The sequence below is a fragment of the Phyllobates terribilis genome, unplaced genomic scaffold (genome assembly GCF_046119375.1).
Source record: "Phyllobates terribilis strain yellow unplaced genomic scaffold, ASM4611937v1 Scaffold_2__4_contigs__length_985480577, whole genome shotgun sequence".
NCBI classification, from domain to species: Eukaryota; Metazoa; Chordata; class Amphibia; order Anura; family Dendrobatidae; genus Phyllobates; species Phyllobates terribilis.
In genome coordinates this window covers 430135762-430153472 of record NW_027362762.1, presented here as the reverse complement: position 1 = coordinate 430153472, position 17711 = coordinate 430135762, and the positions used below count along the sequence as shown (strand labels likewise).

General features: G+C 43.9%; 1 protein-coding gene across 1 annotated transcript in view; it reads right to left on the bottom strand.

Annotated features, from left to right (window-relative positions):
* Window positions 1–17711, bottom strand: part of LOC141246073 (multidrug and toxin extrusion protein 2-like) — a 301790-nt gene that overhangs the window by 55496 nt on the left and 228583 nt on the right. Inside the window, exons 7-10 of the mRNA XM_073669112.1 lie at window positions 16482–16579; window positions 15926–16023; window positions 14357–14470; window positions 70–137 (exon numbers count right to left, since the gene is read on the bottom strand). Of these exons, the coding sequence (XP_073525213.1) occupies window positions 70–137; window positions 14357–14470; window positions 15926–16023; window positions 16482–16579 (378 nt within the window). The remainder of the gene's footprint in view (window positions 1–69; window positions 138–14356; window positions 14471–15925; window positions 16024–16481; window positions 16580–17711) is intronic.

Below are 17711 nucleotides of genomic sequence, written 5' to 3'. Positions count from 1 at the left end.
TTTAAATGACAAGTTCCATTATATTCTGTATAGCTTATTGAATTGAATATCAAAGGATGAGTAACTTACCATTACTGCTACTGTTACAAGCTGCATCATTGCAGCCTGACCTCCAAGTTGTACCACACTGATAAATCCTAAAACGAAATATATATTTTTCATAGTGGTGAACATTGAAAGAAACTTTCTAATCTGAAATGTCCTTGACTGGAAAATCTCCAAAGATACCTTAGCATACCTTTTGACCTTCCCCATCTCTGTAGGATACATGCTACAAAACTGCTTTTACATAACTTAACCCCTTCACTCCTGAGCCTGTTTTCACCTTCATGACCAAGCCAAATTTACGACATAATAACTCTTGAACGCTTCAAAAGGATCCCACTGATTCTGAGATTTTTTTTATGACATATTGCACTTCATGATAGTGGTAAAATTTCTTTGATATGACTGACATTTTTTAGTTGTGAAGAAATCGGAAATTTGGCAAAAATGTTGAAAATTTAGAAATTTTCAAACTTTGAATTTTTATGCCCTTAAATCAGAGTTATGTCATACAAAATAGTTAATAACATTTCCCACATGTCTACTTTACATCAGCACAATTTTGGAACCAATTTCTTTTTTGTTAGGAAGTTATAAGGGTTAAAAGTTGACCAGCAATTTCTCATTTTTCCAACAAAATTTACAAAACCATTTTTTTAGGGACCACATCACATTTGAAGTGACTTTGAGGGGTCTATATGACAGAAAATAGCCAAAGGTGACACCATTCTAAAAACTGCACCCCTCAAGGTGCTCAAAACCACATTCAAGAAGTTTATTAACCCTTCAGGTGCTTCACAGGAATTTTTGGAATGTGGAAGAAAACAATGAACATTTAACTTTTTTTCACAAAAATTTTAATTTAGACCCAATTTTTTAATTTTTATAAGAGTAAAAGGAAAAAATGGATGCCAAAATTTGTTGTGCAATTTCTTCTGAGCACGCAGATACCCCATATGTGGGGGAAAACCACTGTTTGGGCGCACGGCAGAGCTCGGAAGGGAAGGAGCAGCATTTGACTTTTTTGAATATAAAATTTGCTGGAATAATTAGCGGACGCCATGTCACATTTGGAGAGCCCCTGATATGCCTAAACAATAGAAACCCCCCACAAATGACACCATTTTGGAAACTAGACCCCTCAGGGAACTTATTTAGATGTGTAGTGAGCACTTGAACCCCCAGGTGCTTCACAGAAGCTTATAACCTTGAGCCGAGGAAATAAAAATGTCACATTTTTCCCAAAAAAATGAATTTTAGCCCCAAATTTTACATTTTCATAAGGGTAAGAGGAGAAATTGCAATGTGCAATTTGATGTTCAATTTCTCCTGAGTACATCGATACCCCATATGTGGGGGAAAACCTCTGTTTGGGTGCATGGCAGGGCTTGGAAGGGAAGTTCTTTTTAACAAAAAATTTACTTTAGTTCCAAATTTTTTTATTTTCATAAGAGTAGAAGGAAAAAATGGATTCCAAAATTTGTTGTGCAATTTCTTCTGAGTACGCCTCCCCATATGTGGGGGAAAACAACTGTTCTGAATCTAAAATTTGTTGGAATAATTAGCTGACGCTGTGTCGTGTTTTGAAAGCCCCTGATGTGCCTAAATTGTGGAAAACGCCCACAAGTGACCCCATTTTGTAAACTAGACCCCTCAATGAAATAATCTAGGGGTGCAGTGATCATATTGACACCACAGGTGGGTCACAGCATTTTATACCATTGGGCAGTGAAGAAAAAAGAATTACATTTTTACCATCAAAATTTTGTTTTCGCCCCACATTTTACATTTTCACACTGGGAAATTGGTAAAAATGGTACCAAAATTTATACCACAATTTCTGCTGAATATAGAAATACCCCATATGTAGCAGTACAGTACTGCTTAGTCATATAGCGAGACTCGGGAGGGATGGAGCACTATTTGCCTCTTGGAATGCAGATTTTCCTAGAATAGTTCGCAGACTCCATATATTGAGCCCCTAAGTGCTAGAAGAGCATGTGACCCCATTTTGGAAATTCTACCCCTTTGGGGATTTATCTACAGGTGTAGTGACGATTTTAACTCCATGTTTTCCAGAAACAAGCAGCAGTGGATGTTGCTGAGTGAAAATTACAAACTGCCGTTGTAGTGACCAGTACGTTGTAGTGACTAGTATATTGTAGTGACCAGTACATTGTGCCCAGCTCATGCTTCTGGAGACATGCATCCGTAAATTAGGCAAGCTCTTATCGCTACAGAAATGCCAAACATGTGGACGCTAACTGCGCTTTAGGCACACTGGGGCTTAGGAGCATTTGGATTTGGGAGTGCAGAATTTGCTGAATTTGTTTTGGGGCGCGAGGAGCCATTTCGCTTTTCCAGAGCCTTTGTACTACCAGTAACGTGGAAGTCCCTTATATTTACGTTAACAGATGACGGACCTTGAGTGGGTACTTGCTTTTTTTGTGGATTGAATTGAGGTTTTATTGAGAACATTTTATATAAAGTTTGGGATCACATTTATCCGGCGCTCTAAACTGAGCATTTATATTGGGGTTTCCATCTAAATCTCAGAGTGACGTGATTTCAGATGAAATCCCTGAGGGATCTATTCACTGTAATGTGTAACGGATCTGGGAGGCGGAACCTCTGAGCAACTATACAAGGGGGCGGTCCTTGTAAGGAAGTGGGTGGCTCCCAGGGAACACGGGCAGGTAATCACGGCAAGTGACAGGGACAGTCTCTGGGTAGAAGGGCAGGTAGTCACAGCAAGTGACAGGGACAGTCTCTGGGTAGAAGGGCAGGCAGTCACGGCAAGTGACAGGGACAGTCTCTGGGTAGAAGGGCAGGTAGTCACGGCAAGTGACAGGGACAGTCTCTGGGTAGACTAGCAGACAGGTAGCAGGTGGACGCTCCCAGGTGAGCGGGCAAGAGTCTCTGGATGGGCAGGTGGTCACGGCAAGTGACAGCAGAGCCTCCAGGAAGGCTAGCAGGCAGGTAGCAGGTGAGCGCTCCCAGGTGAGCGGGCAAGAGTCTCCGGACGGGCAGGTGGTCACGGCAAGTGACGGCAGAGCCTCCAGGTAGGCTAGCAGGCAGGTAGCAGGTGAGCGCTCCCAGGTGAGCGGGTAAGAGTCTCTGGACAGGCAGGTGGTCACGGCAAGTGACGGCAGAGCCTCCAGGTAGGCTAGCAGGCAGGTAGCAGGTGAGCGCTTCCAGGTGAGCGGGCAGGCTGGTCCATAGACAGACTGACAGGTGTCGGAAGGCAGAACGTCGGACCGCGGGCTTGCAAGCAGGTAAGCGGATATCAGCCAGGGATCAAGCAGGAATCTGGCAGGTGACTGGCAGGTAACTGGTAACGGGACCTGAGGGCTGAAGCAGAGTGAAGGCTTTGCAACAACATTGCTCGGGCACCTCCATTTTGGAGGAGGTGCCTTATATATGGTGAGGTCCTCCGGCCATTGGCCGGGGACTCCTTAGGACGGCGCGCGGCCCCTTTAAGAGAGGGGGAGCGTGCGCGCGCCCTAAGCACAGTGGCCGGGAAGCAGCGCGCGCTGCCAGCAGAGCGGGAGGAGGATGCCGGGCACGGAGCGGAGAGGTGAGGGGAACAGCGTCCCTGCCTAGCAGGAGGCAGGGACGCCGACGCTACAGTACCCCCCCCTTTAGGCCCCCCCTTTTTTAGGCCAGACAGAAATTTATCAAGGATGAGAGGGGCATGGATGTTCTCCCGGGGCTCCCAAGTTCTCTCCTCAGGACCAAACCCCTTCCAATCCACTAGAAAAAAGGTCTTTCCTCTTACCCTTTTGGTGGCCAGAATGTTCTCTACCTCAAACTCGTTTTCAGCGGAAACCGGAGCAGGAGGCGTACCTGTAGACTTGAAAAAAGAGTTAAGTACCACGGGTTTGAGGAGAGATACATGGAAGGAATTAGGGATCCGCAAGTTGGCCGGGAGTTTCAATTTATAGGCCACCGGGTTGATCTGTTTGATAACCTCCAGTGGGCCGATGAACTGAGGCCCTAACTTGTAGGAAGGAACCTTGAGCGGACATACTTGGACGAGAGCCAGACTCTATCTCCAGGATGGAATTGTGGAGGATCCAGGCGTTTTTTGTCAGCGTGTTTTTTCATCCGCTCGGACGACTGAAGGAGTGCGGATCGGGTACTCTCCCAAATGGAGGAAAATTTGCTAGCGAGAGATTCCGCAGCCGGATTGTCCACCGAGGTGGAGACGGGAAATGGGATCCGAGGATGCTGACCGAAGACTACAAAAAACAGGGATTTGGAGGAAGATTCGCTCTCGTGATTATTGTAAGAGAATTCGGCCCATGGCAGGAGATCCACCCAGTCTGAATGGTGGGCATTAACGAAGTGCCGGAGGTAACTGGTCAGGATCTGATTGATCCGCTCCACTTGACCATTGGACTGTGGGTGGTATGCGGAGGAGAAGTCCAGGGTGACGTCTAGCAGCTTACATGTGGCTCTCCAGAAGCGTGAGGTGAACTGAACCCCACGATCCGACACAATGTGGAGGGGCAGGCCATGGAGACGGAAGATGTGGCGGATAAAGTCTTTAGCCAGCTCAGGTGCAGACGGGAGGCCTGGCAGGGGAATGAAATGAGCCATTTTGGAAAAGCGGTCAGCGACCACCCAAATGACCGTACAACCAGCAGAGACAGGGAGATCTGTTATGAAGTCCATAGCTATATGCTGCCAGGGGGCAGCAGGTACAGGAAGAGGAAGGAGGCGACCGGCTGGCAGGTGTCTCGGAACCTTGTTGCGGGCGCAGGACACACAGGCAGAAACAAACTCTATTACGTCCTTGTGCAGGGTAGGCCACCAGTAGTGTCGGGTGATGAGCTGGAGGGTCTTTTTCTGACCGGCGTGGCCAGCTAGCTTAGACGAGTGACCCCAGTGTAGGATCTTCTCCCGATCAGGTACCATTACGAACGTCTTACCGGGAGGGAGACGATTTAGACTCACGGGGGCCACCTGCATTACTCTGGCGGGATCGATGATGTGTTTAGGTTCCTCCTCAAGATCAGACACCAGGAAGAATCGGGACAAGGCGTCAGCTTTGATGTTTTTGTCAGCCGGGCGAAAATCAAGAACAAAATCAAAGCGAGCGAAAAACAAGGACCACCGGGCTTGGCAGGTGAAGAGCCCCTTCGAGCAGGTAACGCCACTCCTCCAATGCCAGCTTAATGGCCAATAACTCTCGGTCTCCTATAGAATAGTTGCGCTCGGAAGAGGAGAAGAGTTATGAGAAGAAGCCGCAAGTTACCATTCTCCCGGAAGACGATTTTTGGGTAAGTACCGCTCCGGCTCCAGAGGAGGAGGCGTCAACTTCCAGGAAGAATTGCTTGTTGCCGTCCGGGCGATGCAGCATCGGGGCGGAAGAGAAAGCCTGTTTTAAGGAAAGAAAGGCTCCCTCCGCTTCGGGCGGCCATTCTCTGGGATTAGTGCCCTTACGGGTGAGCGCAGAGATTGGGGCAGTCCGGGAAGAGAAGTGCGGTATGAAGAGGCGGTAGTAGTTGGCGAAGCACAGGAACCGCTGAATAGCCTTCAACCCCTCTGTTTGAGGCCACTTCTCGATGGCAGACAGTTTCTCAGGATCCATTCGTAGGCCGGTCTGAGAAATTATGTAGCCCAAAAACGGAAGCGAGGTCTGCTCAAAGAGGCACTTCTCATATTTAGCGTAGAGGTGGTTCTGCCTGAGCCTGAGCAGAACCTGACGAACATCCCTCCGGTGTGTGGGGAGATCCGGAGAGAAGACCAAGATGTCGTCCAGGTACACCACTACGCAGGAGTAGAGAAGGTCCCGGAAGATGTCATTGACCAACTCTTGAAAGACGGCGGGAGCATTACAGAGACCGAAGGGCATTACCAGGTATTCATAGTGGCCACCCCGGGTGTTGAATGCCGTCTTCCATTCATCCCCCTGACGGATACGGACCAGGTTATACGCCCCACGGAGGTCCAGCTTGGTGAAGATTCTAGCCCCCCTCAGACGGTCAAATAATTCCGGAATGAGCGGAAGGGGGTATTTATTCTTCACCGTGATCTGGTTAAGGCCTCTATAGTCTATACAGGGACGGAGTGAGCCGTCCATCTTTTTGATGAAGAAGAAGCCTGCTCCCGCCGGGGAAGTTGATTTCCGGATGAATCCCCGGGCCAGATTCTCCTCAATATATTCTGACATGGATCGGGTCTCAGCAGCGGACAAAGGGTAAATGCGCCCACGGGGAGGAGTAGCGCCGGGCATCAGGTCGATTGGGCAGTCGTATGGTCTATGATGGGGTAATGTCTCTGCCTCCTTTTTATTAAAGACGTCTGCATACGACCAATAAGGAGCTGGAAGACCAGGTAGATTGGCTGGAGTAGGAGAAGGACGGACAAGATGGACGGGAACTAAACAAGTCTTATGGCAGTCCTGTCCCCAGCGAAGGACTTCTCCGGTCTGCCAGTCAAGCACGGGTGCATGTCTCTGAAGCCAAGGTAGGCCTAGTAAGAGGGCGTGAGAGAGTCCAGGCAGAACATGAAAGAAGATGCTCTCAGAGTGCAGCATTCCCACCTGCAGGGTTATGGATTCGGTGATGAGTTGGATGGGATGTGGTAAGAGGCCCCCATCCACGGCAGCGACAGATAAGGGTACAGCTAGAGGTTTGGTGGGAATGCGGTATTTCTCTACCAGAGACTGAGAAATGAGATTTCCGGCAGCTCCAGAGTCAAGTTGGGCTAGTTCAAAATAACGGTTCTCCCCGCAGATGATAGAGACCGACAGCAACAGAGATGGAGAGGGTTTACTCTTGTCTAGGACGACCTCTCTGAGCAATCCTAGACACAGGCGTTTCCTGACCTCTCCGGGCAGGAACGGATCCGGTGCTCCTTACTGCCACAGTAGAAGCAGCTCCCCTCGGCACGGCGTAACTCTTGACGGGTTTTGACCATCTTGGTCTGGTCGACCTGCATAGGCTCAGGTGAGTGCGCCTGGGTAGTAACGGGAGAAGTGACAGGTTTCTGGAAGGTAGGGGCTAGACGTGGAAACCTCCTCTCACGGGTGACCTCTTTGGCGCGCTCCTGGAACCGGATGTCAATCCGGGTGGCAAGTGTTATTAAGTCGTCGAGAGTGGTAGGAATGCCCCGACCGGCGAGTTCATCTTTAATACGGCCGGACAGACCCTCCCAAAAGACAGACACCAGGGCGTCGTTATCCCAGGCCAGCTCCGAAGCAAGTGTACGGAACCGTATGGCATATTGGCCCACGGTGAGATTTCCTTGATGGAGGCGTAGCAGAGATGATGCGGATGAGGTCTTCCATCCGGGTTCGTCGAAGACTTTCCGGAAAGCCGTGAGAAAGGCTGGCAGGTCGGACACTAGGGGGTCTCCTCTCTCCCATAGAGGATTTAGCCAAGCCAGTGCCTCCCCCGTGAGATGGGACATAATGAAGGCTATTTTGGCCCGGTCGGAGATAAACTGGTGGGACAGGAGTTCAAAGTGCAGGGTGCACTGGTTTATAAAGCCCCGGGCTTGAGCGGGATCGCCTCCGAAGCGAGGAGGTGCAGAAAACCGGGGTCCGGGCAGGATACCATGGTATTGGTGGGCAGCGGCGCTGCCGGGTTGCGAGTCATGACACTGGCGGTGGTTACTGGTGGAGCAGTCAGGGTGTCCAGGCAAGAGTTGACATTCCGCAGGTGACTCAGGATGGACTCCTGTTGGGACCTCTGCCGGGACAGTTCATGACATAGGTCCGAGAGCGAGGGAGCTTGGGTGCCACCGGGTTCCATGGCCCGAGCAAACTGTAACGGGTCTGGGAGGCGGAACCTCTGAGCAACTATACAAGGGGGCGGTCCTTGTAAGGAAGCGGGTGGCTCCCAGGGAAGACGGGCAGGTAATCACGGCAAGTGACAGGGACAGTCTCTAGGTAGAAGGGCAGGTAGTCACGGCAAGTGACAGGGACAGTCTCTGGGTAGAAGGGCAGGTAGTCACGGCAAGTGACAGGGACAGTCTCTGGGTAGAAGGGCAGGTAGTCACGGCAAGTGACAGGGACAGTCTCTGGGTAGACTAGCAGACAGGTAGCAGGTGGACGCTCCCAGGTGAGCGGGCAAGAGTCTCTGGACGGGCACGTGGTCACGGCAAGTGACGACAGAGCCTCCAGGTAGGCTAGCAGGCAGGTAGCAGGTGAGCACTCCCAGGTGAGCGGGCAAGAGTCTCTGGATGGGCAGGTGGTCACGGCAAGTGACGGCAGAGCCTCCAGGTAGGCTAGCAGGCAGGTAGCAGGTGAGCACTCCCAGGTGAGCGGGTAAGAGTCTCTGGACAGGCAGGTGGTCACGGCAAGTGACGGCAGAGCCTCCAGGTAGGCTAGCAGGCAGGTAGCAGGTGAGCGCTCCCAGGTGAGCGGGTAAGAGTCTCTGGACAGGCAGGGGGTCACGGCAAGTGACGGCAGAGCCTCCAGGTAGGCTAGCAGGCAGGTAGCAGGTGAGCGCTCCCAGGTGAGCGGGCAGGCTGGTCCATAGACAGACTGACAGGTGTCGGAAGGCAGACCGTCGGACCGCGGGCTTGCAAGCAGGTAAGCGGATATCAGCCAGGGATCAAGCAGGAATCTGGCAGGTGACTGGCAGGTAACTGGTAACGGGACCTGAGGGCTGAAGCAGAGTGAAGGCTTTGCAACAACATTGCTCGGGCACCTCCATTTTGGAGGAGGTGCCTTATATATGGTGAGGTCCTCCGGCCATTGGCCGGGGACTCCTTAGGACGGCGCGCGCGGCCCCTTTAAGAGAGGGGGAGCGCGCGCACGCGCCCTAAGCACAGTGGCCGGGAAGCAGCGCGCGCTGCCAGCAGAGCGGGAGGAGGACGCCGGGCACGGAGCGGAAAGGTGAGGGGAACAGCGTCCCTGCCTAGCAGGAGGCAGGGACGCCGACGCTACATAATGAGAAAGCAGAGTTATTCCAGACTCAGTCTGTCCTCTGCTCAGCATTGTTTTCAGAAGTGCACAAAACTGTGGCGGACCGTGCTTATATGCAAGCCTCAAAAGATGGACACCGCCGAATCACAGGCAGACGAAATGTCTCTGTCTGCCTCACTATAGGGAATATTCTTCCGTCTGAATAACGTATTTCAGAGATTTACACAGAAATTCTGGTGTAAGCGCTCAGCGTAGAACGCAGGATAAATGTGAGCCAAGCCTTACTGTGATCTTTGGGAGGCAGAATGAACAAATCAAAGGAAAGTGAAGAATTGGTTTTATTCATTTTTTATGCCGTTCCTTGTGCGGTATAAGTGATTAGATGACTTTATTCTTCGGGTCGGTGCGATTACAGCAATACCAGATTTATATCAGGTTTTTATGTTTGGCTGCTGTCACACGCTAAAGATTTTTTTTTAAAACAAAAATGAGGTTTTGCATAGTCATATTTTGAGAGCTTTAATTTTTCCATATTTCGGCCAACATTATCATGCAATGGCTTTTTTTTGCAGGACGAATTGCTGTTTTTATTGGTACTATTTTTGGACACATGACATTTTTAATCACTTTCTATTCTGATTTTTGGGAGGCAGAATGAACAAAAAACAGCAATTCAGGAGTTGTTTTTTTTTATGTCATTCGTGATGTGGTAGGATTGATAAGGTAGCTATGATTACAGTAATACCACATTTATATAGTTTTTTTATATTTTGTCGCTTTTACACAATAAAAGTTATTTTTATAGAAAAAATAATTATTTTTGCATCGCTTTATTCTGAAAGCTATAACATTTTTGTTTTTCTGGTGATGGAGCTGTATGGCAGCTTGTTTCTTGCGGCACAAGATGATATTTTCAGCGATACCATTTTTATTTACATTCATCTTTTTTATCGTGTGTTATTCCACATTTTGTTCGGTAGTATGATGATAAAGTATTGTTTTTTGCCTCATTTTTTTAAAGTTTTCGCTGAAGGGGTTAACTAGTGGAACATTTTTATAGGGCGGCTCGTACAGGACCAAACGTGTACTTTTTTTGTTTATTTATTTTTTCCTAAAAATATTTATTTATAGTACAACAGATATATTTTTTTATTATTATTATTTTGCGATTTTTTGCTTTTATTTTATTTTTGTATATTTTTACATTTTTTTTTAACTTAGTCCCACTATGGGACTTTCTGCAGTTTTATCGCAGTTATAAGGCATAGCAATGCAGGAGCACTTTACAACTGTCCGTGCTGCAATGACTGACTCAAGTTAGTTAGATCATGCATTGCGCATGATCAAACTAACTTATTAGTGCCTCGTGACCCGGATGTCGTCATGACGACATCAGGTTACCATGGCAACGATTGGACCCTGTGGGGACGCTGATCCAAAAGCAGAGGGGTTTTTCTCCCTCTGCTTGCCTGCAATGTTTAATTAATTTAATAATGCATATAATACTGTATGCATTGGACAATAAGAATTTGCATTGGAGTCTCAACTTCAATATGATATGGAATATATTTTACTTATTTGATTTATGACTTTGATTAATGTTAAAAATTAAGCATTTTCTTTTACTCTCTTATTGTTATATACATAAAGCTTTAATAAAAATCATAGCTAAAGAGAACCTATCCCCAGGTCAAACAGAGACAGTTTTATGTTATTATTTTATTCCTACTCGTCTGAATACTCCATCGTTATTTTTTCTAAAAACCGCCATACAGTTTAAGCAATATGGGCTTTTTTTATTTAGTAATAACTATTATGGTCTTTTAGAAGAGGGCATTGACCACAGCGTAATTATATACAGCAGCTTAAAGACACCCCCCAGAGAGAATTTTTTAAGCAACGCTCCCTTGGTAAAAAACATAAAAATTAGCACTAAATCAAGAAGGGCCATATCTCTGGAACCATTTGGCAGACTAAAGGGGTTGTCCACTACTTGGATAACTCCTTCTCAATCAGCATATTTGCCCACAGTACAATAACAACCATTATACTCCCCTCTGGTGCCGGCGTTGTTCCAGCGGCGTCGGCACTAGCACTCTCTGGGGTCGCGTAACATTGTTTTGTCATGCGATCCCTGCACCCATCAGAGCTGGCTTAATTCTTCCGGCCTACAGACATATCAGACATGAAGAGGAAGTGAGCAGCCAGCTGCAGCTCTCACTCCGAGTAGTGTCTGAGTAGTGGACAACCCCTTTAAGAAAATTAATATTAAGATAGCAGTGAGAATAAAATAACCTGGACACTTTTGACCTGGCGACAGGTCCTCTTTAAAGCGGTTATCCAGGACTTAGGATATTTTTTTTCCTATTTGGCTAAGAACTGCTAAACGATCTGTTCCACTTCAGAGAGGTCATGGACTGATCCTGCAGGTAATTCTCTTTCTTCCGGTGACATCACATCCACTGAGCAGCTTTTTCTTTTCTCCTTTGTTCTGTTGATGTCATGAATATTCACAGCAGGTTCCCCACTGCCTAACTGCAGGGAGCTGGTTGTCAATCAGCATGATGTCGGCAGTGATGCCTTTTCAGCAGAGCAGAGAGGAAGATGCAATGATGTGATGTGAGGTCAAGAGAAACAGGAGAGTAACCCTCTGAGCCAAGAGAGTTCTCCTCAATACGTAACAGGCAGATAGTTAGCAACCACCTGCCTGTAAATTCTTAGCCTAATAGGAAATAAAACACTAAGTCCTGGATAAACCCTTTAAAGAAATAAAAAAGAAAAAGGAGAAAAAATAAATTTTCTAAATGGCCATAACACATATTTTTCAAAGATCTGTTTACAGGTGGCAGAGGACAGAGTTAGTATAAAAAGAATATTTTGGTCTGGTACAAATTTACTTCAATGGTCTTCTCTTATTTTTTCATTACATTAATAATACTGTATAATAGGATCATATTTAACTTCCCAACAGTATATACTGTAAATGTCCTATACTTCATTTTATTTATTTTGGACAATACTTGTATAGGACAGCAATTGCTATTTTAATGCATTTCTGGTCCTTCATGATCGCAAGCTGTGTATGAGTATACTGAGTTGGACAGTGATTCATCAAACGACAAAAGAGAAAGTTTCATTGTAATAAAAAATGGAAATGTAATCATGTTCATATAGTGAAAGCAGTTTTATGTTAAAGAGATATTCCCATATCCAAGATCCTATCCCAATATGTAGTAGGTGTAATAATAGTAATATTAGCAAATACCTCCAATTAGAAATGTAGTGTAGTCCTTCTGATTAGCTATGTGCTGCTCACCATTATTGGTACCCTTCAGTTTTTTCATACAATTACTGTACTGTAAATCTCTTCAGAAATAAATGGAAATGTACCAATTTTATATCCTTAGGATTTTTTAATTAGTGGTCCAAAGTAATACAACAATAAAACATTGAAATTGCAACATGGAATTTGAAAACCAAAGAAGAAACAGAATAAACAGCATGTGCAGCAATAAAGGCTCTCCTAATTAATACTTGGTTGCACACCCTTTGGCATTGCTGACAGCCTCCAAATGTTCTTGGAGCCATCTATAAGCTTCTTGCAGGTCTCAGCTAGAATTTTCTCCCACTCTTCCTTTGCAGTTTGTTCAAGCTCTTGAATGTTTGCAGGGTTCTTTTTTCTAATGGCAAATTTCAGCTCACGACAAAGATTTTCAATGAGATTGAGGTCAGGACACATTACTGGCCAATTTAAAACAGTCTATTTTTTCTTTTTCAACCATTCCTGTGTACTTTTGGATGTGGGCTTTAGGTCATTGTCTTGCTGGAGGACCCATGATATTTGACTCAAACCAAGTTTTCTTATACTGGGTAAAACATTTCGCTCTAAAATCTCTTAATAATTCTCTGATTTCATGATTCCTGTTCTACGGTCAAGGCCTTCAGTACCAGACGCAGCAAAGCAACCCCACAGCATTATGGATCCTCCACCATGCTTAACAGTTGGTAAGGTGTTCTTTTCCTTATAAGCTTCATTGCGTTGTCTGTAAACAAACTGTTGCTTTGTATTGCCAAAAAGCTCTATTTTTCTTTCATTTGTCTACAGAACATTTTTCCAGAAGGATTGTGGTTTGTCAAGGTACTCTTTGACAAAGATCAGTCTTTTCTCTTTGTCTTTTCTCTAGCAATGGTTTCTTCCTTGGCCTTCACCCATAAAGCTCTGCTTGGTTTAGTGTGCAGCGTATGTTACTTGTTGAAAAAATGACCCCAGACTGTTCAAGGTTGGTCTTTAGGTATTTGGATGTTTGACATGGTGTTTTTCCACCATTCGCACCAACCTTCGAAGACATCTCTTTTTAATTTTCCTCTTTCCCCACGTGCAGGGAGGTTCTTGACAGTTCTATGCTTGGCAAACTTCTTAATAACATTGCGCACTGTTGAAACTGAGATACCAAGGTGTTTGGAGATGGCCTTATAATCTTTGGAAGTCTTGTGTTAGCTAATAATAGCAGTTATGATGTCCTCAGACAGCTCCTTTGTCTTCACCATTGTGACAAAGGAACAGGGCCTACCAATGGGCTTTTTAAAACACTGAAATCATCATTCATTGGCTAATTTGTGTCACATGGACACCGACAAATAATCACAGGTGAATCTCTTTTGTGATTTACCACATGCGAGTCAAAATGTGTTTTCATACTAAGTTAATGTAAAGGGTGCCAATACCAGTGACACAGAAAGCTTTAGGTTTTTCTATTTTTCTCTCCCATTGTTTTTTGTTTTAAATTATTGTTTATCGTTTGCTCTTTTGTATTTAACACGAGTGCTCTACACAAAAAAAAAATGTTTCACTTGATTCATTTTTTTCCAGAGATATTCCATATTATGTACTTAAACTTCATGGGTGCCTATAACAATGAGCAGGACTGTAGGTATCCATGGTTACGACCACTCATATAGTTACACTTAGTTGTTAGTGGTCGTAACCATGGATACCTAAGCTACTGCAATGCCCTGCAAATGGGGTAAGCGACATAGTGAATCAGAACTATACTACATTTCTAATTGGAGGTATTTGCTAATATTATTATTATTATTATTACTACGCCTACTACATATTTGGATAGGATCTGGGAGATGGGAATATGTCTGTATGTCAGGCTCTGAAATATCCTGTAAGTTTTGGTAATCCTGATCTCTAAATTTTTTTCTATCTTATGTAGCTTTGGAATTATGTTTAGGAACAGAAAATATATTAAAGTGCATGTCTACTTCACACTTACATGTGCATCACAGTTTTTACATTAGATGGTTTATAGTATAGTGTTTCTGGTAACATTCCTAGTGGCTTACATTTTTCTAGGTTGATCTCTGATATTTCCAAATTATGCAAAAAAAGGTAATAAAAATAAAAATTAAATGGGAATTTACCTGCCAAAAACGCTCCAATTTCCAAGCTCCACCACTCAATGCATAACATTAGCATACTGGGCATAGCCAAATTCATGAATGATCCCCATTCCTGAAGACAATCTTTGGACCACCCTGAATAGTTAACAATAACAACAATTTTTCAATTAATTTTCTTTTTACAATCTGAGGTCAAATTCACATGTTCATGAAACACAGACTGTACTCGGATCAGTTAGCTCTACAGGAGACCCGCCAGTCGGGCCGGGTATTATGATCAAAGCACATTCCGTGTTTCATGAATGAGCGAATTCGATGTTCAGACAAATAATACGTAACCAAAACTGTGAAACCTCAGCATTTAATAGGTTGAGTCAGTCACTGTTATAACAGCTTGTGTACTCCTAGAAAGGCATCCATTATTTTACTGTACTTCTAAAGTGTATCAATACTTGGCATTGTACATTGTAATTTTAGGCTTCTTTTTCGATGTTCAAACAAAGAAACCTAATCTAAGACTCTCATATTGAATATTGCTTTTTTAAGATGAAGTTTAAAAATGAGTTATAGGTTACCAATTGCAAATTGATTATTTTCATCTAAATGTGACAAAGCAGCAGCCCTGGCAGGTTAAAAAAAAACAAAAAAACTAAAATTGCTGCAAAGATGCACTGATTGATAGTGCTACATTGAAAATCACAGACCTTCTCAGTTCACTACTGCAAATGTGGGCTGCAAAATCACTTTTGGGTGTGAATTCATTGGGTTGCAATTAGAGATGAACAGATGTTTTGAAATTCAATTTTGCTGGCTTTACTGGATTTTCCCCCCAAAATTGATCTGTGGCGCATGCCTTTGTGAAAATCTCAATACTGCAAAGCTTGTAATTGCTCAGAAAATATACATTAGGGAGATAAGATAGAGAGACCCAATCTGACAATAAGAGCTTACACTCTCTAGGAGAGAGCGAGAGGATCCCGCTTACGAAAAGAGCTTACACTCTACAGAAGAGAGGTGGAGGACCTCAATAATCATAAGAGCTTACACTCTACAAGAGAGAGAAGACCTTGCTGATCATAAGAGCTGACACTTTACAGGAGAGAGAGTCGACATTACTGATCTTAAGAGCTTATATTCTACAGGAAAGAGAGGATTTCCTAGTAATTCTGGAGATAGAAAATGACTCTGCCATACAAACTGTGCTCCGCTGGCAGCCGCTGATCTGTGATGGCCCAGGTACTGACCACCACTGTACAAGGTATGATAATCCGTGAGATGTCATAGCAGCAGGGCATTTTTGAGAAGCCTAGGCAGCAATGCAAAATAACGCTTTCCTCTTCTCTGATGCTTAAGCAGTGTGGGAGAAGGTGGCGGCAATTTTTTTTTTTTTTTTAAAAAAAGCGTTAATTGAATCTCAAGATGTTCAAACTTGCGTGAAACCACAAATTTAAGGAATTTCGACCCGAACGCCATCCTCCGCGGATTGATCCACTCATCTCTAATTCCAGTTATAAAGAAAGCGATTGACCTAAAGGTTAGTAAAGACATAAGATTTTCAAAAAGATCTCAAGTCTGCAATTCTAAACATACCTCCCCATGTTTTGACATGTAGCTTTTTCACATATATATATATAAAAAGACAAATGGCCATTGCCCATTGGGATATTGTATTTGCCCAAGCTGAACCCCTAGAGGAAAGAGCAAATTAATTTCTTAAAGTATTGCACATACATACATAAAATATCATAATATATTTTATCAACGTCGGCATGGAGTGTGTATATTTTTCCCATGTTAGTGTAGGTTTCCTCTGGGTACTATGGTTTTTCTCTATGTTCCAAATTTATAATTCACATGGAATTTAGATTACGAGCCCCAACAGGGATAATGATGATAATGTCTGTAAAGCCCTGCGGAATATGTTGATGCTTTATAGATAAGTATAAGAAATAAATAAACCTTATGAACTATGCTGTCTTTCTATTTATTTTCAGCTCCTTTTTGTTTTGTTGAAGAGGTCATTGTGCCCGTTCTACACTTTGTCTTAAATGCACCGCATTCTCGCCTGTGCTATTCACACTCATAATTTCACATTTAGAAGAGTTATTTGTCATTGATATTGAAAGAAGAAAGATTAATAACTTACTCTATTCCCATCTTCAGACCATACATTAAGATTGCATTGACCACAGCATTAATGACATTTACTAATATACCAGTGAAAACCTGAGGCCACATTATATTCTGAAAAGGAAGTAAAAAATATTTCTTCATTAGTTGCTGATAGGAATCAAATAAGGGATGGTACATGCTTAGATTGGCTTATACGGTGGTGCTTGAAAGTTTGTGAAACCTTCAGAATTTTCCATATTTTTGCATAAATTTGACCTAAACTACAACAGATTTTTGCACAGGTCAAAGAAATGTATTAACAGGCTGAAGAACATGGTGGCAACCGCTTATAGGGTATGTGCACACAGGATCTTTTAGATGCTGATTTTTTAAAAGTAGAATGAGCTCAGGAAAATGCTGGTGGTGTTTTTCTTGAAGTGTATTTTTTTTTACATCTTATATGATGTAATGCAGCGTCTTACAGTTCCAGCAAAATGGATGGGATTTATAGAAATCTCCTGCCCACTGTGTTTTTTATTCACTAAGCATTACCTGACCTGTGGTGCGTGTTTCAAATTCGCAGCATGTCAATTTCTCTTGTGGGTACACTGAATTTTGTGTGCGGATTTTCTTCATAGACTTGTATTAGACGCGGAAAATTCACAGGTAAAAAACGTATACCATTTCAATTCGTTTCCGTGGCAGAAACGCATATAATCCGCACCTAAATATCTCAATAAAGTTTTGTCAAAGCCAAATACCAGGAAGTGTCAAAAATAAAGCATTTATTTATTTAAAGCATGTCACAACCGAAAAGAGAAAAAAAAACACTGCATCAAAAATGCAATAAAAACGCATGTTAAAAAAAGCACACAAAATAACGCAAGTAACATAGTATAAATAATAGGTGCAAAAATGGAAGAAATTCTACAGCATCAAAAACTCACCAAAAGCTCATCTTGGGAATGTAGCCTTGTAGTTTTGGAAGTTCAAAGCAATTCAAAGAAATTCAAAAAGACAGGACACATGCATATCAAGTTCATTCTTTTAAATGCTATTTAGTGCTTTTTCAGGTAGGCTCCTGGGCAGACTCACCTGAAAAAGACATTGTGTGCACATCCCTAAGGCCATGTGCACATATTAAGTATTGGTGAGGTTTTTTTTTCATGTTTCTATTATACTTTTACTCTGACTGTTCCTCTCCTGGTTTTGACTTATGAATACTGAGGTAAAAGACTCACCAAATACTCAACAGGCGCAAGTG